This window comes from Rhineura floridana, chromosome 16 (assembly GCF_030035675.1).
Source record: "Rhineura floridana isolate rRhiFlo1 chromosome 16, rRhiFlo1.hap2, whole genome shotgun sequence".
Lineage (NCBI taxonomy): Eukaryota > Metazoa > Chordata > Lepidosauria > Squamata > Rhineuridae > Rhineura > Rhineura floridana.
The window spans coordinates 20,987,170-21,014,073 of record NC_084495.1 but is presented as its reverse complement, the minus strand read 5'-3'; the positions used below and the strand labels follow the sequence as shown (position 1 = coordinate 21,014,073).

The following is a 26,904-nucleotide window of genomic DNA, read 5'->3' as shown; positions in this document are numbered from 1 at the left end:
AGCATTTACCAAGAGGAAACTGTTTTTCAAGAATCATCAAACCCAAACTATAACATTAAGAATCGAAGTATGAAATTGTTTATTTTATTTTCAAGACAACAAGGATTTCCTATTTAATACAAAACATCAACATATGTGTAAAGCATCAAGTAATACTGATGACTGAGATCACACCAAACCCAGCAGGGCAGGGACTGTAAAGGTTAAAAAGGCTCTCCCACGGAGCCTCACAGCACACACACAAAAAGATCACTACAGCCCAATTTTTAAAAACTTTATCAAAATACATTTATTTTTTTTAAAAAGTAGTATCAAAATTTCACGGGGAAGAATGATGGGAGGAAAAAGCCAACATTCTGCCAAGGACAGGGTTCCAGGCTGAAAAGATTGCATTTATTTCAACAGCCACAAAAGAAAAGAATCTTTTTTCCCTCCCAACTCCAATTTGGGGGGCGGGGAGATGGATAAGAGGCAGAGGTTGCAGCAAATGAATGAGAGCTGCTACCAACCCTCCTGCCTAGAAAGCTAGGAGGCTCTTTTCCAAGGAAAGAGAGCACTTATGAGAACCTCAGGAAGAACTAGCACTAAAACGAGTAAGGCTGTGTCCACATGAGCAAATTAGGTGTACCGATAGAAGTTAGCTGGAGAGAAATGGCTGACGAGAGGCTGCGTGGAAGAAGGGCAGGATGAATCCCTCTCTGGCAACCCAGAAACACTTGTGCAGAAGGAGTACATACACTCCTTTTTCCAAGATATACTTCTGCTCCCTCCTCACTTTAGGCTCACAGTAAGAACATATCAAGACGGGATTTCAAGCACCTTTGCACTGCAACCCTATGCTGTGTCTACTCTGAAGTTTAGTCCCACTGAGAGCTCACCAGGACTTGCTCCATGGTAAGGGAGTTCAGCACTCCAGCTTTAGTGTTCATCAACCTGAGCTGTGCAAATATGGCCTTAGTGTAACATCAGCTGCTGTACTTCACTGAGACCTTCAAAAAAAACAAATGGCAGGGACGCTGGTTTACTGCAAGGCAAGACATTTGCTTTAGTGTACTCATTATTTGTCTATTCATCGGACTTGTAGCCAACCCTATTCCATGGGCTTAGAGTAGGTAACAATACATTTCGGATTCTACCCAATCCCAGGGCATCAAAGGCCAGGGGCTTGGGGAGAGCACTCATGCCCCTTTCAAATCAACCAATCAAAAATTTATTACGATCAAACAACCATTTCACGGCCCTTCCAGAAGACACAGAGGCTCAGGTTTTGGCAAATCTCTAAGAAATAGAATTCAAAAGTTAAGAGCCTTTCTGTGCTCACACCTGCTAATCTAATATGGTGCCTAGTGTACTTAAAAGAGTGTTTCTGGTTGCTGTTAAAGGTAAGAGAGGGATGGCCTTAAAGGCAATACAGTGATGGAAGCAGCCTGTGATGCAAGCTTGGCTGAAGTGGTTTAGGGCATTAGAGGTTTTCACCTGCACCTTGTACTGAGCTCAAGAAGGATCCAGCACTGGTTACAATACGTTCCTCACAAACAAGTTTCTTCAGAAAGCAGGGTCACAGGAGTGTGCACCGGCTGAAGCCTCCAATCTGTCAGCAAGGGCAGCCTACCTAAACACATGAAAGTAGTCTAGCTTCAAGAACAGGAAGGCGTTAATTGGCAGGGCTGTGAGTTAACAATAGAGAATGTTATGTTGCTGAGGCTACTTTGGCACTGGTGTGCTTCTGTAATACAGAATGAAACACACTGGAGGAAAGGCACCTTTAAGAAATTCCAAGCTATGGTGTTTACTTCATTTGACATTTTAATACAACGACTATTTAAATAAATGGAATTAAGAAGTAAATAACTATGCAACTAAACTTTCTTTAGTCTATCGACAGCCCTACCAAAAGCCCTCCCTCCCTGTTTGTTTGTTTTTAAAAAGCTAGTATGCTGAAGAATTTGCAAGTGGCAGAGGAAGCCAAATCCACAATTCACAGCACAACTGGGGCTGTGCAGTAAGCCAGCCTCCCTGCTTGGAGGAGCTATGCTAACCACTTGCCCTACACTAATTGTCCCATTTGACATTCCTTCAGAATAGCACAACAAGCGACGACATCCTAAAGCAGAATACACCTGTTTTTGCACACGGTCCTCTCCAGCGAACAGGTTGAGCGCAGTCTGATCAAACAGGATTTCATCAGCTTGGGCCTGCCAGGAAATGGGTTTCCAAAACAATGCATAATTTATTATAAAGTGTCCCAAAAATTCTGAAAGCAAAGAATGGAGAACACATTAGAGTTGGCAGGGTTGAGATTTAACCAAGTTAACCTGTTGCAATAAAAAATTATGGAACAGTCGCATTCAATTTGCATCTGTCATGCAGTTGTGAAGACATGGGCTGCAGACTCTGAGCTTTCACATTTAGAAAGAAAAGTCTCTAGCCCTTCTAGAAAAGAAGTTATGAAGCAACATATGCAGGTACCCGTCTAAGTGATTTATGTGAAATGTGACAGTCTGGCTGCTCCTGCCTGTCAGTGTTCTTAGGCAATGAGTGAAGTCAGAGCTGTGATTGATAAATGAACCCCAGGTCACAGGAATTCCTGGGGTCTAAACAGCTTATATTTTCCCCTCCCCTTGAGTGCACTTTTCCTGCCTCTGTCTTAATTTAAAGTTATCTCCATAGTTTGCCGTTTCTTTTTTCCTAGTAAATAGGACGCATCTTTCCTGTGGTGGGCTTGTCTGCCGTCAGGTACTCCCTAGAAGTTATTTTCTGCAAATAGCACTACACAATAAGCATGGGTGGATGTTCAAGAATCCTCTCCCTAAATGGCAAACGCAAAATGTGAAAGCTTTGCAAAGAGACTTAGGCATGTCTGCTGCTGTGCAGGAGCTGGTGTCCAGACACGCATTAAGAATTCACTGTATAGTTAAACTTACAGCACAATGGTATACATGTCTACTTCAGAAGCAATTCTTTGCATTTAATGGGGCTTACCCCCAAGTAAGTGGGCACAGGATGGCAACCCAGGCTTTGCTTTAGGATTGGCATTGGGGAAAACGGGGTTGTGTAAACAGCTACTGTATATCTTCACAATCAGGACCAGGACATAGCTGACTTCCCATGGTAAACAGGAGGTTGTCAGGGGGGCGGGGGAGAGAAAGAGAAGCAGCAATGACTGTACTCTCCCCAATTTTGTGTTATCCATGCCCCCATAGCAGCCATTTTGTGACTGGCAACCCCTGTTTTAGGCGGTCATCTGGCAACTTGAGTTACCAAACTGCTTAATCTACATATTCTCTTCTCCTTCTGCCAATTCAACAGACCAGCACGGAACTATTGAAAGCACTAAAGCCCTGCTCCTCCCAACCACTTTGAACCTTATAAAATCTGCTCACCCCAACCCTAAATTTCATCAATGCACATGCATTTTCTAGCCTAGCTTCACTCTCATGAGGACTAGAAACCTGCTTTTTTAAAAAAAAAAATGGAGGCTAAGATTCTTGGGATACTCGATTCCACGTCGAAATCTCCACCTGCATAAAATCAGGCATTCACAGTGCTGTGTGTATTAAAGCATTGGGCAGCTTCTGTGATCCCAAAAAAGCAATATGCAGCCGCACAGAATACACGCAGGTAGGATGGTATTTCAGCAAAGAGGCTCGCACCTTGTAGTGAGTTGCAGACCTGCAGGCTTGCAAGTTACACCATCTCATACTGATTATTTGTGATGGACCGGGAGAGGCAACAGGCGAGGACAATCCCAACCAACTAAAAACAGAGGGAAGAAGGAGAATTGATTTATTATTTACTTTTATTTCTTACATTTATACCCCACCTTTCTTTCATGACAGAACCCAAGGCAGCATACATGTGGTTCCCGGACTGACCAGACCCAGACCTGCTTAGCTTCAACAAGGTGGTAGCCTCATGTGCCTTCAGACCATAGCCAGGGACAACATGTAACTAGACAGTAACAAGCTAAAAGCTTGGTATTTCTTAGCCGAATTGTCTCCAGCCCTCAGCCAGCTACTGTAGCAAAAGACCAAGTCAAACAGGACTGCCAGCTGTTTGTACAAACTGAAACCATGACAACATTTCAAAAATAAAAGTTTCAACAACCTTTTTCATTCAACCTTTGGTGTAGATTTGAAAAAACATTGCCTATCGGTCTCCATGAATATGAATTCTTAGTATCCCCACTTGTCAGACCAAACTCCATGAATAATCTACCGTTTCATGCATTTCACAGAGATTATATGGTTATCTCAGTCTATTATATAATCGAACTTTCACCACTGCAAACAGTGTGGAAGCCAGACTAAGAGCTGTTCTGTCCCTGATGCCAAATAAGGTGGCACAATCCTGGACTATATTTATTTGTACAGGAGGTGGGAATTCTAGGGCATCCAGAATTTGTTGGATTCTAGCTCCCAACAGCTGATGGAAAGTGATCAGACAATGGGAGCTGCAGTCCAGCAACTCCTGAAGGGCCACAGGCTCCCTGTCCCTGATAAATCCATTTTTCCAGCCAACTTTGGTACATGGAACAGCTTAAACCAATTATGCACACCACGAAGATACAGGAAAAGGTATTAGAAGAAAGAAGGGTATGAGTATGGCAGGCTATCCTGACACAACCAGGCTATGCCCTTTAGATGGATGGGACAGAAGGAGCCACAGGGACGCTACCCGATATTAAAAAAATGACCTTCAATTGATCTGGAGTCTTGTCAATCCCCTGGAAGTTGATGACAGTAGCGGCCTATAAAAAGCCAGCACATCATCTAGTAGAAGTTGGACCGTTAGGGCAAATGGGGCACTGCCCTACCAGGCTCAGTCTGCCCTTAGCCAGCCCCCACCTGCCTCTCTTCTTACTTACAAGTTCAGGGGACAGGACTGGCTGTCAGCTTCCTCCTCCTCGGTCTCAGTGTTGCCTTTGTAGAACTCAGAAGGGAGGAGGGTGGAGCTCATTGGCTTTGGTTCCACCTGCTGTGGGCTTCCTACCCGACGCCCCACCAGTCCCAAATCAACACCAGCCACCACTAACATTACCATTATTATTTATTGCAGCGGTTAATACAAAACGCAATGTCTCAAAGCGACTTCATACCATAAAATACAGACAAGTCAAATCAATTTAAAGCCAAATTAAAAACTCGCAATGCAAGATTTCTAAAATGCTCATCCAACAATACAATAAGACAGACAAGCTCCACCCTACCCCGTTACAAAAACGAGAGAGGTTAACTGAGCCACCGAAAGCTTGAAAAAAATTCTTTAGAAAAGCTTAGCCTGGTGCCCAGTGGTGGCTGATGCCCACTGGAGCCAATAGGACGACAAACGGAGATGCCAACCGCAGATGGAGCCAGAGCCAAGTAATGCCAGTTTTGTCCCCCTCCTTCCTGCCAAGTTCTACAAGGGGCAGCACCAAGACTAAGAAGGAGGCAGTGCCACCCCCTAGACTAGTCATAAGTAAGACAGGCAGGTAGGGGGTGGCTGTGGGTAGACAGAGGTTGGCAGGGCAGTGCCCCCCTAGCCCCAATGGACCAGCCTCCACTGCTGGCATCTAAAAACTGACAGCGATGGCGTCAGGAGTGTTTCTCTGGGGCAAGCATTACACGGACAGGAGGCCATCACGGAAAAAGTCTGTTTTCATATAGCTACCCTCCACACCTCCCTCAGATGAGGCACACAATGAAGAGCCTCTCATGAAGGCTTCTATCCGTCACGGGGACAGAGTGAGTTTGTTTTTACCTAGGGGAGCACAAAAAAAAAATAGCACCCCGCCCACAGCCAGAAGAGCAAAATGCTACCACCACATTCTGTGAATTGCACAGTACGGCTCTGACTGCAGCAATCCGAACTTCACACATTTTCCCTTTTTCTCCAAGGGAGCTCTTAACACTGGAGGACGCGCAAGAGCCAACGTCGTTTGAGAGCTCCTCAAACATTGAAAACCTTCATTGCGTTTTGCTGGCAATCCAACTTGCATGGGACTTGCATGGGAAAAAGGACTTTTTCTCAAGGTGACCTTTTTACTTCCTCACAGAGCAAAAGCTGTCAGACTGGAAGAGAGGCAGATGGGATATTGTTGACATCTGTGCCTGGGGCAGGACCTTTGCAGGAACATGGGGGTGGGGAGAGGAAGCCGTGCATTTATCACGTTGTGACTTGTTCGCAATGTCACCCACAGCAGTGCAAAAATGAAGGGGAACACAGGAAGGGCTTCACTGAGCCTGGAGCTTGGAGAGATTCATGGATGCATTCAACAAGACTTTGGAACATCACCCACCCATTAATAGCGAACTCAGCTGGTGGGTGCTGATGGGATTATACCCCAAATAGGACCATGATAAACCAGAGACGTATCAGCACGCTCAGGGGAAGCCCAAGGTTTGCAGTAGTACAACCAATCTCGTGGCAAAAAAACCCTAAGGGGCAAAATCTATGTCTACTGAAAATATTTAGGTGTCTGGGTAGGCACGACTGGGAGCTGTGTGCACTCAATTTGCACCCAAATTGTGGAAGGGCTGTAGCTCAGTGACAGAGCACTTGCTTTGCATGCAGAAGGTTCAATCCCCAGCACCTGCAGGTAGGGCTGGGAAAGACCTCATTCTGAAACCATGAAGAACTGCTGCCAGTCATTGTAGACAATACTAAACTAGATGGACCAACGTTCAGCCTCCATGTAACGCAGCTTCCTATGTTCAAAGATGAAAGAGCTCCCCGCAAATTACTTTCAGCCACTCTAAAGTGCAGGCAAGAAACGCTAGACAGAGCCACAATCGGAATGACATGACAGCACAGTGAGAGAGGACACCCATACAGTTTTTCATGGGCTCGGTCATGTCATATTCTAATACCCTCCACTGTTGTGTCAGCTTAGTACCTAGCAAAGGAAGTCCATTCAGCGATGGACAGGAAGTGTAATCAGCACTTCTGATGCTAAGCAGGGCTGGACCAGGTCACTGCTTGAATGGGAGACCACTGGCAGCCTGATGTCAGTTGCTCTGAGCCTTCCAAAAACAAGAAGGGAAGGGTGTGATCATAATTAAATAAATACAACATGCATTGCAAGAGCAGATGCGATCACCACTTCACATAAGCAAAGAGCCGTGGTTTATTTCCCATTGTGCAAAGTGCGTCAAGTTGGCCTGTGCTACATCTGGGTTACTTCAACCCTTGCTTGTAGCTGCTCCAGACAGATGCATGCGTCCTAAGCATCCAAACGCCCAGCAGGATTTGGCAGCAAACAGCTCCACTTGACGTTGCTCTTTCACTGCTGCCAACACACTGAACATAGCAGACTGGCGCTCGCCACCCACGCGTTCATGCTGTGGGAGGCAACCTGGCCGCATGTAGTGTGTTTCCTGGCGAGGAGCCAGGAGTCTGGGCTGCTATGGGAAAAAGGAAAATGGAAGGTCTTATCAGCTGGCCACCTCCGGAACTGCCAGCTGCCTCCGCACATCTGAAGTGCGCTGTGTGTGCCCTTTATACCATGATAAGCCAGGAACAAAAGGGGAGGGAATACAAACTTGTTAGGACAGAAGAAGGTTAAAAATGTTTAAAAACGTTACCTGGAAGCAAGCAATGCTGAACGAAATCCCTGCTACAATGCTCATCTTGGAGTCCATCGTTTGGATCACCAGACTGTAACAACCCTACAAATGGGTGAGAGAGAAAGAGACAAATAACACACTGGTCGGAACTCCCAGGCAACTCCTGCCCATGGAAAACAGGAAGCACCCACAGCCCTCAAAAGGTCCAGGCATCTTAAGTGAGAAAGGACTTCACTGCAGGAGGCTCCTTGATCTGATCCAGAGTATGCAATTTAACTAAGAGGCAGGCTGCATCAATGTTACTGCTGCTTTTGACCTCAATACAAGTCCTTTATTGCAGTATAATTGAAGGTGCGGAAAAAACTGAAGCTCCCAGGAGATAGCAGGAAGACTAGCCCCTTATCAGTTACATCAAACAGTGGAGCAGCATAGAAGTAGGGGTTTGAAACAGAGCTCCGACAGCCTCTAAATAAGTCCAGCTGCTGCACTGTACTGGCCAGCTTATTATGCCATTCCATACATCACAGACGTTACAGATATGTGGCAACTACAACATTAAACACCAGAACTGGCAGGTCTGTTTCATTCCTTTCCCATACAGAGAAATGTGCTGCTGCAAGCAAGCAATTCCCAATTAGGAAGCTGCCTTATTTCGGAGTCAGACCTATTAATCCATCTAGCTCAGCAGTCTACCCTGACAGGCAATGGTCCCAGGATTTCAGGCAGGAATCTCTCTCCGCCCCACCTGGAGATGCCAGGAATTGAACCTGGGACCTTCTGCGTGCAAGGCAGATGCTCTACCACTGAGCTACAGTTTTGTCCCCCCATTCCACACTCTCTGCAAGGAGTCTGGCTTTCTGCTGGAGACCAGAGCTCATCATTACAACAGAAGGTCCTGGCCTGTCAAGCCCCTTCTCCCAAGCCCCACAGCAGGGGCCGCCGTTACATTGGCTTACGTTGTCATACACTTTCCCCATGGCTTTTGCTGGATCTTTCAAATCTTCTGCTGTACAATTCCCTGGAGACTTGCAGCAGCTCATGGGAATTCCCTTCTGCTTGAAGTAGTTGGTTTGATTCCAGTCGGTGAAGTTTGCAACGCCGCAACAGTGCAACTGTCCGGGACAAGAAGGGGATGGGAGATGACAAAGCTCGACTAGCACATGCCAAACCTGCAATCCTCCAAAATCAAACCCTAAGATCTTTTCATCCCAACCCATGAGCATAGCTTCTGATGATCTGCACATTCAGCCACCAAACAAATGGCTGGTGGTGAGAAGCTTCAGCAATCTGCCGGCCGCCAGCACAGACGAAGCCAAGCTTTTAAGTTTGTCCAGGGAGACCCTGCCAGTCATTCCACGCCTAGCCGATTGACACTTGGTGACCATGTGGAAGCAGGTCTTCTCGGTGACAGCAGCCACTCTCTGGAACGCCCTCCCTCAGGCAGATGGTGAAGCATGGGCAGTAAAGACCTTTATACGTCTCTTAAAAGTGTACATGTTTACCCACGCTTTCCGACTCTTAATTTTATTGCTTTTATAAAGCGCTCACTTTCATTTGTAACATACAGATGCGGTTTTGTTTTTAGAAAATTTTGTTGAATATAGTTGTATTTTTAGCTTTTATGTAAACCATTTCGATTTTTATGATAGTAATAGATGTGCAATTTTTATCCATAAACAAACATTGGCAGAGTTCCAATCCAACTGTAACTGCTTCTTTCAGCAGCCTAGCTCTCTTCTGCCCGCCATTTCATGTCCTCCACTCTCACGCCGTCCCCACACCACTTTCCCAGGACACTGTTTGCAAACAGAGGTAAAATGAATAAATCGGGGTGGGGGCTCCAGATATTGGACTCCAACTCACATCGCTGTCAGCCAGCATAGCCAATGGTATAAAGAGATAAACAATCCGTCTATTGTATTGTTGGCATCCAGATTACACCCAAGGGTATTCTGTGCATGCTCAAGAAAGGAAATGGAATGGTTCTACTCCCACCCACTGCCAGCTCCAGGGCTGGCGCCAAAGGGCGGCCAGGTCAGGCTCTGGCCAAGGGCCCCTGCAGCCAGGTGGGAGAGTAGCGCTCCCCTGCCACAGATCACAGGAAGGGAGCTTCCAGGTCGTCCGCCCGTTCACTCGCTCCACCTACCTCTCTCTCTCCTGTCTTCTGCAGCTGCGCGCGCTGTCCGCACAGGGCTACCATCAACCAAGATGGCAGTGCAGGCATCTTTAAGGGGCTGATACCCCTACCGCCATCTTGGTTGATGGCAGGCATGTGCGCGCACGTAGCATACTGTGCATGAATGCCATCAACCAAGACGGCAGCGGGGGCATTAGCCCCTTAGAAAAGCCACTGCCGCCACCTTGGCTGATGGCAGGCCTGTGTGCACACCCGTAGGAGGCAGGAGAAAGGTAGGTGGAACAAGCAGGAGCCGCAGTAATGCCTGGCACCGGCCCTGGCCAGCTCCTCCTCCAAGGGATTACAACCCCTAGGGCACGGTTCAGGAACTTGTGGTCCTTCCTAAACCTCCCATCAGCCCTGGGACTAAACCTTTAGTCCTGCAGAACTAAACCTCCCATCAGCCCTGGGACTAAACCTTTAGTCCTGCAGAACTAGACCTCCCATCAGCCCTGGGACTAAACCTTTAGTCCTGCAGAACTAAACCTCCCATCAGCCCTGGCCATGCTGGCTGGGGTTGTCGGGAATCAGAGTCCAACACCATCTGGGGCACTACAAGTTCCCCATGCCTGCCCTAGGGAGTGTGGTCCTCAACGTAAAAGAAGCTACCCAATGCTGACATAGACTAGGGATGACTCCTTCAGCTGGGCTCAAGAGGAGCCCCAAACCCATTTGCCCAAGTTTTTATTGGGGAGGGAGGGAGGCAGACCCTCCCCCAGCCATCATGCCACCAGTACCCTATGTATTTTGGGTTTGGCCTTCTAGGCCTTTTGCACAGAAATCGAAAAAAGAGAGGGGATGTCCCCAGAATGTCAAGGAGGGAAGTTCCAAACTGTATAGATTTATTTGTTTATTTTCTTTAAAAGAGAAAAAAATTCTTCTTAAAATACCCAGCGCGTTTCAGCCTTATAACTAGGCTTTCATCAGGGAATTTATGTTGTTGAAATGCTTTATTCAATAGAGTACTTCTCACTTTCACTATGGATGGCTTCAATATGAAAGCCTAGTTATAAGGCTGAAACGCGTTGGGTATTTTAAGAAGAATTTTTTTCTTTTAAAAAAAATAAACAAATAAATCTATACAGTTTGGAACTTCCCTCCTTGACATTCTGGGGACATCCCCTCTCTTTTTTCGATATTAATGAATGTCCACACCCTATATATATTTTGTTTTTCTTTTGCACAGAAAGCCTGCCAAGACAGAAGCAGCAACACAACCCGGGGTATTTAGGACACTTGCAACCTATGAGGGCCCCATGCAAAATAAGATATCCCAGTGGTCTCTGAGGCAGGCTGAAATATTGGGATTTTTTGTTCATCTGCACCCCACTTTGTGGTATAGGCCCCCATCTTCTGGCACCTCCACAAACAGAAGAGTGCACACCAAATAACCAAGGTGACATGCAGGCCACCTCGCTAGGCAAAGAGACAGGCGAGTGCTCACAGTGCTCTGGATAGTATCAACTGCCATGCTGCGTTTATCTATGGTTCCACTGTAGTACTTCACAGCCACTTCACAGTTCTTCTTAAAGCTGTCCTTAATCTGCAGAGAAAGGAGGAAGATTCATTGCTTGCCTAGAGAGAAGTTATCATCAGATTAAAGCAGGCCTGGGGGCCCTTTGGCCCTCCAGGTGTAGCTGACCTACAACTTCCATCAGCCCCAGCAAACATGGCTGTTCCCCACACCTGGATTAAAAAAATCTTAGCCAAGCATATCCTAATTCTGCACAGGAAAAAAACAATAAAGTTTTAAGTGAAAATGCAGACTTTGATACATTCATGTGGAGGGGTAGATGACTGCAGAGAAGAGACCATCTCTCTGTTCATTTTATAATTGTTCATTATTTTTATATCCTACCTTTCATCCAAGAAGTTCATGGTGGCATACATGCTCACCCATTCCCCGTTTTACCCTCACAACAACCCTGCGAGATAGGTTAGGCTATGACTGGCCCAAGGTCGCCCAGTGAGCTGCATGGCCAAGTGGGGATTTGAACCTTGGTCTCCCAGGTCATAGTCCCACACTCTAACCACTACACCACACTGTAAGAGAGACAAGAAACTCCTCTTCTAAGATGGTACTGTCCCAATATGACATTTAAGGATTTGGTTAAAATACATACCTTGCTCCATGTTTTTCATACTTGGAACATTTCTACAAATAGCAGTCCTTAGGTAAAAACAGCCTTCCCCAAACTGGTGCCCTCAAGATCACTATTCTTCAACCTTGGATCCCCAGATGTTGTTTAACTACAACTCCCATCATCCCCAGGCAGCATGGTCAATGGTCAAGAATGATGGGAGTTGTAGTCCATCAACATTTAGGGACCAAAGTCTGAAGAGCACTGCTCCAGATGATTTGGGCTACAACAGCCATTAGCCCCAGCCAATATGGATGGTCAATGGTCAGGGATGATGGGAGTTGTAGTCCAAAACATACCTAGAAGGCACGAGAGTGAGGAAGGCTTGCCTAGAATGATGCACTGACCTCAACGGCAAAGACCCTGTTATTGGTGAAAGCAAGATAAAGTGGACTGCATGCATCCCCCTGAAGTGGCGGGTGGGGACAGAAGCCACACTGCATCAGCAAAGCACAGGAAATATATTCCCAATTCAATTTTTTAAAATATTAAGTAAATACACTACTCACCTCATGCCTGAAGACAAAGCCCACAATGGCAGCTACCAGCACAACAAGGAAGATGAGAGTTAAGAACATGGCATACTGTGGATAGAATGAAGGAATCAATCAGGACCAGCAAAACTACATCCCCATAGCAGTAACGCAGCCAAAGCTCTGCTCACGGCCAGAGTTTGATTCTAACGGAAGGAGGAAATCGAATCTCTGGTAAAAGGGGTCAAAGTCCACTCAGCCTTCCATCCATCCGTGGTCGGTAAAATGAGTACCCGGCATAAGCTGGGGAGTAAAGAAAGGCCAGGGAAGGAACTAGCAATCCCACCCCATATATATGGTCTGCCTAGTAAACATCACAAGACGTCACCCTAAGAGTCGGAAACGACTCGCACTACAAGTGCGGGGACACCTTTACCTTTTTTTTATACTGAGTATCTCAGCCCTACTTGGAGATTCCTGGGACCTTCTGTGTGCAAAGCAGATGCTCTTCCACTGAGCTATGGACCTTCCACTACTGCCTTCCACAAGCTGCCTGGAGAATCTACACAGGATGTAGGTAGCACAGGACAAATTTGTGGGGAAATGTTCCATAATTCCATATTTAAGGAAAAAAACATAGCACAAGCCGAAAGTGATCATATTAAACTTTCCCTTCCCTCAGTTTAGCTATCTAGATAAAGGAAGAGGCTGGATTGTACTCAGCAGTGCTTTTTTTTGGTTAAAAAAATGAGGTCCCAGTAATATATTGATAAAAGTACAACGGGTGCCAGCATAAAATGGCTGCCACATGTGCAACAAAAAAAGAAATGGTAACACTCTGTACCAGTGAGTACAAAAGTTCTGGTCCTCAGTAAAAACAAGGGTGTGCAAGGTGACACACTTACACCAGCTGAAGCAGCAGAAGACTAGTCAATCCAACACATGCTGTTTGCAACAGCCAGTCTCTAGTGGCCGGGCAAAGCAATACAAGATGATGTTATCCAAGTGTGATCTGCTGCAGGGATGGAGAGTTCAGGAGATGCAAGAATGCCAAAAAGTGACAGACACAAGAATCGTTTAGAACACCTGTTTTTGATGGCAACAGCACATTAATAAGATGGACTATTCCCAGCAAAGGTATTTCTTTGGTATGTCACATAACCTTCTGAAAGTCTTTGCAGATTAAATTTTCACATAACATCTCAACACAGGATGGCACACACAGTGGAGTACAGAGGAATCTGAGTTTGCATGTATGCAGCTGAAATAAGAGAGTTGTCTTTATTACGTTCTATGCCGCCTACTAAAGAATGCCCCCCGATATGTCTGAAAGGGCTGAAAAGTAGATTTTAGAGGCTCAGAGACTCAAGATTTGCGGCACCTACCCTGTGGAATTCCCTCCCTTTGAATATTAGGCAGGCGCCATCTCTGCTATCTTTTCGGTGCCTTTTGAAGACTTTCCTCTTTCAACAAGCCTTTTGAGACCTATCCCAGTCTGCATCTGTGTCAGAATTGTTTAATATGTTTTTTAATAATGTTTTTAACCCTTTTTTAAGGGTTGTTTTTTTAAAATGTTTTTAATGCTGATTTGTTTTAATGTATTTTAAGATCTGTTCTTATGATGTTCTAAAGTGTTTTAGTGCTTTGCTTGCCACCCTGGGCTCCTGCTGGGAGGAAGGGCGGGATACAATTTAAATAAATAAATCTCCAAGTGCAGCCTTGCTCAATCTGGTGCCCTTCAGGTGTCTGTGCAGTGCAATTCTCATCATCCCTCTGGCCATTGGCCACACTGGCTGGGACTGATGGGAGTTATAGCCCAAACCTTCTAGAGGGCACTTGGTTCGGGATGGTAGTCCTCTCTGATACGGACCATTCTGTCAGCTGCAGGATTGCGTTATTTGCAGTAGACATTGAAACAAAATCAGGAAAGTTTTGTGCAGATGATTCCAATATCCTGTAGCGAAGACCACTTCTGACATAAGTTCTGGGGTAAGTTATTTATAGCCTTTATGATTATTCATTTGTGTATATATATTCTTTATTTATTTATTTATTTATTTCATTTCATTTCATTTCTTTCTGAGCCTATGGAAGGAGCAGGTTGTTTGTTTTTTATGACAATGACCTAACTACAGTTGAAAGAAATAAAGCAACAGCCTGCCATTTAGGTATCTGGCTGAACTTTTACACGGTTCCTTATCAAGTTGTTGCGCTGAATCCACACACACACCCCAAATTGCATCATTCAACTTTGGAACTAGTTATGAAGAAGCACCAATATATCTGGGCTGCGAAAGGCACCAAGTCTGTGTAGGCGACAACCACCCAACGTTTCGAGAAGCCACTCTGCACTAAGCTCATTTTGCCCCACAAGACTGAAGTCCACTTTACAGGAACCTTGATGCCTGATGCACATGAGGAAGCCAGGAGCCTGTTAGCTTCAAGTGCCTAGCCGACAGCTTAGTGAAAGCTGAATCTTCAGCTTACCCCATGCTGGGCCTCTGTGGTGAAGACATCAGATGACAGCCTCTGTCATGTAGACGGGACCTACTGACGGCCATTCACCCACATGCTAACATGCGGCAAAAGGTCCCGTGAATTGGCCAGAGTTTGGATAAAATTAATGCTAAAACTATTGAAATGATTGCATCCATCATCAGGGAATTAGGCACACCCATTACCAGTTTTATTTGAGCACACGTGATGTGCTGCTATGAGCGCAGACAAGAACTGTAAACACGCTTCTGTACACACATTTGATGTTTTTGAGGCATAAGGACAGAAATAGCAACACGGGCGGGGGAAGTAGTCTGACGACGCAAGATCCAGGTATGAACAACGCCAGTTAACATATTGACATAAGAAAACCTGGCTGGATCAGGCCAAAGATCTATCTAGTCCAGCATTCTGTTTTCACAGTGGCTGGCTAGATGGCCATGGGAAACCCACAAGCAGGATGCAAAGACAACACCACTCTCCCCACGTGCGAGTCCCAACAAATGCTATTCAGAAGCAAATGGCCCCCAACACTAGAAGCCAAGATCATAACACCATTAGACAAATCTATAGCATGACAGCACTTGGAATATGGTGTTCAGTTCCGGTCGCCTCATCTCAAAAAGGATACTATCGGGCTGGAAAAGGTTCAGTAACGGGCAACCAAACCGACCAACAGGGTGGAGCAACTCCCTTATAAGGAAAGGTTACAAAATTTGGGGCTTTTTTAGAGCAAAGGCGAGTCAGAGGAGACATGACAGAGGTGTGTAACATGATGCACTGTGTGGAGAAAGCGGACAGGGCAAAACTTTTCTTCCTCTCTCATGACACTAGAACTTGGGGCCATCCACTGAAGCTGAATGTCGGAAGATTAAACATAGTTACAACTATAGAATATGCTCCGACGAGAAGCAGCGATGGCCACCAACTTGGAAAGCTTTAAAAAGATTAGACAAATTCACGGAGGATGAGGTTATCAATGGCTGCTAGCCACAACGGCTACGTTCTACCCTCCAACAGTCAGAGGCAGCGAACACCTCAATTCCAGTTGCTGGGAATCTCAGGTGGGAAGAGCGCTCTTGTGCTCAGGTCCTGCTTCCCAAACAAGATGCTGAATTAGATGGACCACAGGCCTGATCTAGCAGGCTCTTATGTTCTTAGAACATAACCATCATGGCTAGTACACTGTTGGAGAACTCCACCAAATTCAAGCGGGTGTACAGGGAGGTGTACAGGCTTCTTGCTCTCCCTCCCCCCCCCATCGGGCTCCACCTTTGGGACCCTCGCAAGGTGAACTGGTAGCTCCAGGGCCAGAACTTCCACCGGCTGAGAGGGCCACGCCACTCCCAGAACTATGAGGATAGGACTATGACTGAGAGAGTGTGGCTAGCCTTGCAAAGTAGCCCAAAGTCTATAACACCTATTTTGCCAAAGTGAGGGGGGAGGTAGTTTGTGTTAACTTTGAATTGTATTACAAATTGTATTGTTTTATTGTTTATTGATGTATTATTGATATTTTATTGATGTTTTATTAGTGTATTTTTATATTTTTTGTAAGCCGCCTTGAGGGCCTTTTGGCCGGAAGGCGGGGTAGAAATATTAAAATCAATCAATCAAATCAAAGAAGCGTTGTCGCTGTGTGCACCACAGATGGAGGAGTCCCTGGAATGTCAAGGCAGTTGCCAGATCCCTGGGCCTCCCCCCTCCACTCTGGCACTTACCAATTTCAGCATCCATGTGCTTCCCCGGCAGGTGGCAAAACAACCAAAGGTGCCTAAGAGAATGACAACGGTGCCGGTGCCAATCAGGACATAGGGAACGTTCGTGGCCTTCTCATTTAACAGGGAGAAATACACCTCCAGGCTGACTTTCCCCCAGATGCCGACCGCCAGGAGGATAATGCCAGAGAACTAGAGGAATGAAAGAGAAGGAAGAACTCCATTAATCGCAATAAGCTACTTTTAAAAAGCTTGGGGGAGGCAGGATATTTCTGGGGGAAGAGTTACCCTATACACTCAGTTAACAAAGAACCGGCACAGCCTAAAACACAATTCACACTTCTGCGCTGGGTTGATTCAACCCAATTATTAGCAATGTCAGGATACACGCTCAGTTACGAGCACAAAAATCCACAGACCGCACCTTAAGAATGCACTCAAGAGCTAGAAAGAAACGCACCCTGCTCACACTCTCAGCCCTCGCTAGGAATGTTATTTAGGGATGAAAAGGAGCAACTAAATCCATGTTATCTGAACTATGCATCTTGGGTGGAAAGTCTCAGCCCTCGCTGCTGCTGCTTCACTGTTTGGCTTTGGACATGGCAACCTCCACGTTATTTTCCATTGAACCAAGACTGACATGACCTCCCAGTCTATGAAGACTGCATGCGTTGAGCCAGATTACTAGCAGGAGATGCAGAAAGAAGACAACCGCAGACATCCAGAACACCTTACACCAGGGATGGGAAATCCATGGCCCTCCAGACATTACTCGACTGCAGTTCCAATTGTCCCCGACCATTGGCCATGCCGGCTGGGCTGATGGAACTTTTCAGTCCAACACCATCTGGAGGGCCAAAGATTCCCCACCCATCCAAGTCAGACTATTCAGTCAACTACCCTAGTATTGTCTATCCAGACACATAGATGTCGATTTGTTTTAATCTTTTCAGTCAGCTGTTTTAATTGTTTTCAAAATTGTTTTTAACTGTCTTACAGATAGTTTTAATGATTTCTATAAACCGCTTAGAGGTTATTTACAATCAAGAGTTGTATACGCTTTGTTAAATAAATAAATATACAATGACCAACAGAGGCTCTCCAGTAGAGTACTTCCACATTGTTACCCAAACCTTTTACCTGGCACCAGGTTTAAGACTTTCCTGATTGCCCCAGCATTTGAGGTGGCATTATATTTGGAATTTTAGCCTTCTCTTTCATTTTTAGTCTTCCTCTTTTTTTTTTTTGTATATTGCAATGATTATTTGCTGGTTTTTAGGCTGTATTTATATTTTGCATCAATGGGTTTATTCACACCTTTGTACACAGAATCTTTTTACAAAGGACAGCTAAGAATATGTGGTCTCCAAAAGAAAGCAAAGCATCTAGAAATCACCTGTGCAAGCTGGTTTCTCTTGGGTCTAGTATTGTATAAACATAGATCAGGATCCCAAAGGTATCTTACCTTAGGGAATTTATTTTTCCCATCACAAGGCTTTCTTCCCCTGTTCCACTCTTTCAAAAACAAACAACAGTTGCTTTTCTCAGACCTACCCTAACCCCACGCCCAGAGCCCTCCTCATTTCCACACAGATGGCACACAATGGTTTTTGTTTCGATCCATCCCTGTACTGCGGATGCGAACCTTGTCCCTTATATTCCCAGAGTGGTTTAACAATGAATCCCTCTTCCAAGGGAACTCTAGCTCCGTGAGGGGAATAGGAGTCTCCTAACAATGCTCAACACCCTTAACATACTACAGTTTCCAGGATTCTTTAGGGGTAGCCATGACTTAAATGGTATAAGAGTGCTCTAAATGCATGGTGCAGATGTGACCTTATACAGTATCACAGAATACCCAAGAACCACTGAGAATCTATTTTGTTTTCTCTTTTCTGTATTCTTTACTTAAATGTCTTTTTCTTTCTTTGCATAAAACAAAAACATATAATTGTTTTTAAAAGAGGGAGAAGGTACAGCACCTCCGTGCCTCAAGACAAAGAGTGCATCTGGCCCCTGGGGGGAAAAAACAACACACTCACCTGATTCAGAAGCCTGAAGCAGCAGCAGTGACGGAAGGAAAGGACAGGATTACTGAGTGCATTCCATATGTTATTTGTTATTCACCAAAAAAGGGCCAACAAAGCAAACAGGCAATTTAAAAAAAAATGAAGAAAAACAGAAGGTGGGGGGGGGAGAGGGGAAAAAAACTAGTTGCTACAAGAGCTTGGCACGCAGGGGCACATCAGCACATATTCTGCCATCTGTGCCACAGAGGCAGGTGCAATGCTCACACTAGTAAGCCCCTTCCCCAAGGGTCTACCTAGATCCTGTTATCTTTGGAGATAGGGGAGTGGGCTTCCATATTATATCCTAAAGCAGGAGCAGGGACCCTTTCCCAGCCCAAGGGCCGCATTCCCTTCTAGGCAAACTTCCATGGGGGCCACATACTAGTGGTGGGTGGGGCCAGAAGCAAAAGTGCATGAAGAAAACATTTTTAAGTTACTCACAGACCCCCTCTCTCTCCTCCATCCAGGCAAACGAAAAGCATGATCGGAGGTCAAAGATACATTCTAACAGAGCAAAAATACCCAAGGGTGGCAAGCAGGGCCAGTGAGGGGTGAGGCCAGAGAGAGCCCCAAGGGCCAGACAGAGAAGCTTGGAGGGCCACATTTGGCCTCCGGACCTGAAATTCCCATCCCTGTTCTAAAGCACTGAGGAGTTAGGAGAGATGGAGATCCTGCCTGACAATGTGAAAGTCAGGTAATAAGAAAAGGAGGGGCATACCATCCCCCCCTCAAAAAATAGTCTATTCCATCAAGCTCCATGCAGAGTTGGAGAGACAAACAGACAGACAGAGGAAGACAGAGAAGAATTAGGGAGGGAGCTATAGGTCCAGGCGTGACCGAAGGCTCAGCCCTATTGTCCTGCGTAGCATGGGTGGCCAACTTGTGGCCCTCAGTCATGCCGAGCCTTTCGGTCCCCAGATGTTGCTGGACTACAGTTCCCCTAATTCCTGACCATTGGCCATGCTGGCTGGGGCTGACGGGAGTTGTAGTACAGCAAGATCTAGGACCCAAATGCTGGGACAGGCTGCTCTAAATGTTGTCGGACTCCAACTCCCATCAGCCCCAGCCAGCATGACCAATGGTCAGGGGTGATGGGAACTGGGGGCCCTGTGGCATCTGGAGGGCTTCAGGTTAACCTCCCCCCCCCGGTACCCTCTATGGGGCCCTAGGAGAAGCCAAGGTGTAACACACATCACTGTGCCTAATAGGTTAGGAATACCATAGAGCAGCAAAAAGGACCAGTAGTTATTTTCCGAAGGGAAACGAAGAGCAGGGGGAGAGAGACACACACAATATATATATATAAAATATGTTCATTATAGTATGATGGCGTATATGCCTGGTGTAAGGGCTCCACCCTATCATTCTCAGTAGGATTAGGAGATGCAAGGCAATCATATTTATGTCCTACAATGCTCTGGAACAGAGTGTTCAGAGTTAGGGGGGACCCCACTGTAGAGTTTAGGGGGAAGGGCATTTACCCAGCTGTTATCTATGGACCTTGGAGAGCAGAAAGGCAACTCTCTACCACCACCACCCCCATTATATTCTTCTTGGATAGGACAGAACTATAGGGTCAGCCCGCCCTGTTGTCACTTTATGGGGCTGCTGGAAGGGAGAGAGACGAAGAGGCTGCCAGTTGTCCTGTAACACTCAGTAGGGCAGGTCGGTGGGAGGGGGGGCGTTGCTCTCTATGGGATTAGTAGGCAATGCAAGAGATGGGTGCCTTTTTTCCACCCTACAAACTTTCTATATAGAGATATCGATTGCACTCTATAGGGTGAGTAGAGCTAGGGTTGGGGGGGCTGAGAAGGGGGGTCATTTACCCGACGTTGGTAGAAAAAATGTGATAAAAGAGGCAACTCTCTGCCCTCAGGACATGACAAGCCAGGATTATAAACCTGCCCTATTGCCGTCTATGGGGCTAAAAAGAATGGCTTGGAAACCGGGGGAGAAATGAAGAGGCTGCCTGCTGTGCGGGTGGGGTGGTGAGACACCCCCCCCTCTCTCTCTCTCTCTCTCTCTCTCTCTTCTCTCTCTCTGCCCCATTGTTCCGTAGGGCAGCCAAATGCGGGGCGGGGACTTCCTTCCGAGGGGCTCACCCAGAAGACGAAGGTGTAGATGAGCAGGACGCTCTTGAGGCAGGTGATGACCGGCTTGGTCTGCAGCCTCCGCGACGGGGATGCCATGCCCGACTAAAGCGACCCACGGACGACGACGACAACGCTCGCTCACCCGCCACGCACAGAGTCTCCTCCGCTGGACTCCGACGCTGTCTCGGTAAGCTGCTCGCCCAGACGGAACAAGCCGAGCGCTGACGGAAGAAGACTAACCTTTCCGGAATTTGCCGAAAGGGGATCAGAGGTTTTGTCCCCACCTAGCCAACAAGTCCAAAGCGAGCCTTTCCGGAACTTGCCGAACGGAGGCCCGACGCTCCTGTTCCCCTGCGCCGAACCTGCCGGAGTATCTTAAGCCCCGCCCCCTTTTTCCGATTTCTTCTAAGCATTCCCGATAAAAGACGAAACCTTCGGAAATCCCTTTAGTCTTGGAGGAGGAGGAGGAGGAGGAGGAGGACCAGGACCAGGACCAGGACCAGTTTTCTACCAGTAGGTGGCGCTAGCCACCCAGGAACGATTTTATTTATTATTATTATTTATTTAATTATTACATTGATATCCCAAGGTAGAGAACAAAAGACTTTAAAACATTAAAACAAAGCATCTTAAAAAGCATCTTTTTTAAAAAAGATTTTAAGTATTTCGTAGTTTGTATACAAATAAAGTGGGATAAACAAGGATGATGTGGGTTTCCCCAGCAAGGTTCCTTAAATAAGTGCAGCCTCTCCTTACTATGTACATTGAATTCTAAATAATGTTGAGACTTCACCTATTGAATTTCTACCTGGTGGGCAAGAATCCTGTTCTTAGCTTATCTACACTAGCGTGAAGCAATGTAGGAGCATTGGCCCTTGAATGGGGAGACCAAGGTTCAAATCCCCACTCACCCACCCACAAAGGTTCCTGGGTGAGCTTAAGGAAGTCACCATTTCTCAGCCTATCCTACCTAATAGGGTCAGACTTAAGATAAGGATTGGGGAAAGGAATCTTGAGCTGTCTTGATTAGGGTTGCCAGTGTTAGGTTTGGAAATAAAGTGTGTTTAATATAAGTTTAATGTCGGTTTATTTCCTGGTGACCTACTTTTAACCTTCCAGTGGCTCTGTGAATAAAAGCCTATTCAAGCTGGATTGTGCCTTCCTGATCATATATCTTATGCATAGTGTTTGAATGGCCTATATAAAGTTGCCATCATGTAGTACAAAGACATTCCTTGGTTTAATTTGTGAGCTTGTAGGCCTTGACACGTATCTCCTTGTAAATGTAAAATGGAAACCTTCCTAGTTTAATGATCTTGCCTGAAACTACTCCTCCTCTCACATTATCTGTCTTTTGTTTTGCTAAAGTCTGGAAGCGCTTATCTCAAGGTCGCATATCTATGTGAGCCCCTTTCTCAGGAACTAAGATGTGCCTTACTTTGTTTTTCTAAAGTACCCCTCTTTCCATATCTATAGTGTTACTGTGTCTAGTGAAAGATTGAATGTTCCTGTTCATTCTTATCTCAAGCACCCCAATTCTATTTCTTAGATGTTACTATGACTGGCAATATTTTATGCTATTTTGTGACGTATGATCCCCTACTTTTGTTATCTGCAAGAAACTATATAATCTTTGTCTTTTTCAATAAACGGGGTTCCCACTTCTGAAAGGCATCTTGCTGGAAGGTATTGGGTCCCCTTTGCAAAGGTAAATATTGTGTTATTCCTAGTCTCTGGTAGTGGGTACTTGCACTCAATTCCGCACCTTCCCGGGTGTACGTGAGCTGAGGAGACAGTGACGGCTTGCGTGTTGGGTTTGGGCGGGCCCTAGTGATGCCACAGGGGCGGGCCCAAGTGATGTCAAAGGGTGGGCCTGAGTGATGTCATTAAGCATGATACATTAAGCATCAACCACAGTTGCTTGGAGCATACAATTAAAAAGTGCCCTCAGGCCAGGCCAGTCACCAGAAGGCCATTGTAAGAGGAAAGGAGCCTAGTGTTGTGGAGATGTTAGATGGGAGCACTCAGGAGTAAAGATGGATGCCCCTGAAGGCTGCAATTCTAAACACACGTACTAAGGGACTAAGCCCCGTAGAACTCAACAGGATTTACTTCTGAATAGTTATAGTTTGGATTGTGCTGTTGGTAAAGCTTGGCTAGGGATCCTCTGCAAAGACATCCACATCTGAAGAGGGTGGTTTATAACAGATGCTATTGGGGGTCACTGATTCATAGGGTCACCGTAAGTCGAAATAGACTTGAAGGCACATAACTACAACAATGAAATACAATGCAGGAAAAGCTTCACCTGTTGACATTCTGTCACTCACCTTATTACTTGTGTGCAGCCCCTCCCACCTCACCAGCACAAGAGCAGGCAAATTTGCATCATATTTTTTGAGTGAGGCAAGTGCCTGATCCACCTACAGTGTCCAGGGGCCAGAAAATCCTGCTGGCATTCCTACTGAGAAATGCCTGGCTCAGACGTTTCAGTCAGCTCCACTACATCTCTGGATGTTAAATCTTTGAGAACCACTATGGGTTGTAGGCAACTAAATCCTACTCAGAGCAGACCTATTGAAATTAATAAACCTAAGTTAATTGTGCCTATTAACTTCAAATGGGTGTACTACAAGTAGGACTGCCATTGAATTGCCCTATGCTTTTGAATGAGTGCAGGGCATACCACACAGGAGCAGCCTACAAAAAGGCAGCTGGCACCACAGAGGGGATAGGGTGGCAGCAGGGATCTTCGGTAGAAAAACAGAGCTATTCCAAACCAGGCAAGGTCCCCTATTTTCAAGGGGGTGAAAAGCTGGGGGTATCTTGCCTAGACCTTCATCCGGCATTCAGCACTTCCCTGTCCCTCACGCTGCCCATCCTGCCTACTCGAGGGAAACTTCAATCTGCATCAGCACATATCACTTGCTCCTGACCTTGCCAAGGCTGACTGACATGCTGAAGCTCTCCAATAATATAGCAACATGTGTACAAAGAGACATCTAGCTGAGCATGGTGTGGTTCCCAAAGGTCTCTGGGTTTCCAGAAAGTCAAAGGGTGTTTTCACACTTCAGGAACAAAGAAGCTCTTGCTGTAATTGGGCTTTAATGGGATTTGCAATGTAAAAAAGACACTGGCCAGAATGCTCATTTGAGTGTTCTGTCGGGGCTGTGATGGAACATCTGCTTTGCATGCAGAAGGTCCCAGGTTCAGTCCCCAGCAGCATCTCCAGGTAGGGCTGAGAATGTCCTTTGCCTGAAACCCTGGAAAGCAGCTGCCAGTCAGTGTAGACAATACTGAGCTAGATGGACAGATGGACTGACTCGGTATAAGGTAGCTTCCTTTTTCCTGTGCTTGAAAACTGCCTATCTTTCTGGGTTCCCCCCCTTCCTTATTTATAACAGTTAGATGTTAATTCTAAATAAATGAATATGTTATTTGGTCAAAGGGGTCATTAGGAAAGGTATTAAAAATAAAAGTGCTGATATAGTGCCATTATACACATCTCTGGTGCAACCGCATTTGGAATATTTGGCATATGGTTGCCTCACCTCAAAAAAGATACTGTACAGCTGGAAAGGGTTCAGAAAAGGGCAACCAAAATTATCAAGGGGCTGGAGCTACTCCCCTATGAGGAAAAGTTGCAGCATTTGGGGCTTTTTAGTTTAGAGAAAAGGCGAGTAAGAGGTGTCATGATAGAGGTGTACAAAATTATTCATGGCATGGAGAAAGTGGGTAGAGAAAAGTTTTTCTACTTCTCTCATCACACTAGCACTTGTGGACACCCAATGAAGCTGAATGTTGGAAGATTCAGGACAGATGAAAGTACTTCTTCATACAGAGCATAGTTAAACTACGGAATTTACTCCCATGAGAGGCAGTGATAGCCACCAACCTGGATGGCTTTAAAAGATGATTAGACAAATGAAAGAGAAGGCTATCAATGGACAACTAGCTATGATGGCCATGCTCTGCCTACAATCAGAGTCAGTATGCTTCTGAATAGCGGCTGCTGGAAACCGCAGGAGGGGAGAGTGCTCTTGTGCTCAGCTCTTGCTTGTGGGCTTCCCACAGGTATCTGGTTGGCTTCTGTGAGAACAGGATGCTGAGCTAGATGGGCCATTGTTATGTTAACCCTGATGGGAGGAAATTCCATTGCTAGATTACGTTGACAGGGGAACGTACATCTGAAAAACGTTTCTCCTTTCGAAGGACCATGTCTCATCCTGGTAATGAGATCTTATTTGAAGGTTGTCAGTTGAGAAATGCCTCTGATGATCGGATGCCCTTCATCAAGCCAACAGTTATCTCAGAGGGCAGATCTTTGTGACAAGGTTCAAGCACTTCCAAAGAACCTTGTCTCCCTCTGGTATACATGTTAGAAGCATAACGATCTGTTCAGATGAGGCAGACACTTGATAAGCAGAACATCATGCCCTCAGAGTTGATATTGGCCAGGCACCTTGGGATGATGAAACGCCTGGCTCATCTGACTCCAACTCTGTGCCGGGCTTATTTATTTATTTATTTAAGAAACATATGTCCTGCTTTTTACCACGTGTCAAAACGGCTTCACAGAAGAAGAAAAATACAAAGCACAGAATTTAAAACAAAAAGATAGAATACATCAGAACAGGATTCATGGTGTGAAATAAATCATGTTTTATTTATCAATTCATTTATTTATTATTTGATTTATATCCCGCCCTTCCTCCCAGCAGCATTTGTTAAAATGATAACCTGCCTTTCCTCCCAAAGGAGCCATGGGTGGCAAATGCCTGGCATCTGGAATTTAGCAGGGATGGCTCTTGCCTGATTTCTAATGGGAGCAGGGATGGGAAGATCTGTCAGTTTCATTTCTCTCCATTACTTATTTGTCCACTCTTAAATTCAGTTCCGCAGCTATTATTATTTTAAAAATCCTCATGAAAATTCTTCAGCATTTTAGAGGAAGAAATTCTCCTACATTTTTGTCCTGAGCGTTGACTAATGTACACAGTTTTTCAAGCAACTTCTACTAATAGAGTATATTTTGTATCTTATTTTCATGAATATATTCATTTTTATACACATTTTCCTCTAATATGTGGAGATTTGTAGACATTGGGTGGAGAATGGCATCACAAAATTTGGACAAGTGCACATTTTGAAAGATAGCTGTGTTTCCTTCTCATATTATTTTGGAAAGTGCAAATTGGATAGAATAGCCTTTAAAGGTGAACTGAACCACTTTTCTCCCCCATCCCTAGCTAAGGGAGATAAAAACACCAGCTAGGCGTTAGCACTAGAATTCCATTAGAGATGGGGCCAGGCAGATATCCCAGGGCAGAGAGTTCCACTGTGGTTTCTCCTAGATTCTTTTTATATAGTATTAACTGTGTGTGTGTTTCTTAAATATAATTTCTAAAACATCTTATTGGTCTGAAGCCTTCTACTTTCGGTCTCCAACATCTTTCTTTCCAACCGATTCATGCTTACCTGGGAGTAAATCTCATTGAAAACAGTGGGAATTATTTGTGAATATGTGGGACAGGGCTGCTGACTTTGTGCTCATGTACTGCTTGATGGCTTTCCGTATTTATTGGTTCACTGCTGTGAGAACCAGCGATGGGAGGATGTGTCAAGTTTCGGTTCTCTCAGTTTCTCATTTTTCCAATCTTCCACACAGTTCTCCATGTTTCTGCAGCAATTTGTGATTTTTTTTAAAAATCCTCATGAAGATTCTTCAACATTTTAGTGTGAATTTTTCCTAACAAATATTTTTGTCTGCAGTTTTGACTAATGTACAGTTTTTCAAGCAATTTCTCCTAATACAGTGCATCTTTGTATCTTATTTTCACTAATATATGCATTTTTATACACATTTTCCTCTAACAGACATTGGTTGGAGGACAGCATTGCAAAATTTGGATAAAGTGTGTATTTTGAAGGCTGGCTTTGTTTCAGAAAGTGTGGATTTGATAGACTTGATAGATGCAGCTATAAATGTGAATGGAATCAAGTTTTTCCCCCATCCCTAGAATAGTAAACCAGGCAGGTCTTTGGTCTTTGGCCTCTTCCAGTAGGGCTCCTCTTATGTTTTCCCTGCTCCTCTTGATCCTGGTCCAGGTTTTCCATCTCTCATTCTTCTAACCACAGAAAGACTTATGTCCTGCATATCCAGATACTTACCAGGGGGTCTTGCAGCCCCC

The 26,904-nt window shown here is 45.4% G+C and overlaps 1 protein-coding gene and 1 non-coding gene across 2 annotated transcripts; both read right to left on the bottom strand.

The window, feature by feature from the left end:
* Positions 1–76: 76 nt before the first annotated feature.
* On the bottom strand, positions 77–20,830 carry TSPAN6 (tetraspanin 6). Its single transcript, XM_061598799.1, has 8 exons — positions 20,723–20,830; positions 16,555–16,743; positions 12,374–12,448; positions 11,168–11,266; positions 8,504–8,659; positions 7,566–7,649; positions 3,654–3,756; positions 77–2,254 (listed from the first exon to the last, which is right to left on the bottom strand). Exons 1-7 carry the CDS (start codon positions 20,807–20,809, stop codon positions 3,688–3,690), a joined length of 759 nt encoding a protein of 252 aa, XP_061454783.1. The 5' UTR covers positions 20,810–20,830; the 3' UTR covers positions 77–2,254; positions 3,654–3,687.
* On the bottom strand, positions 8,294–8,371 carry TRNAA-UGC (transfer RNA alanine (anticodon UGC)). The gene has a single exon. It is a non-coding gene; the product is annotated as a tRNA-Ala (tRNA).
* Positions 20,831–26,904: the final 6,074 nt, after the last annotated feature.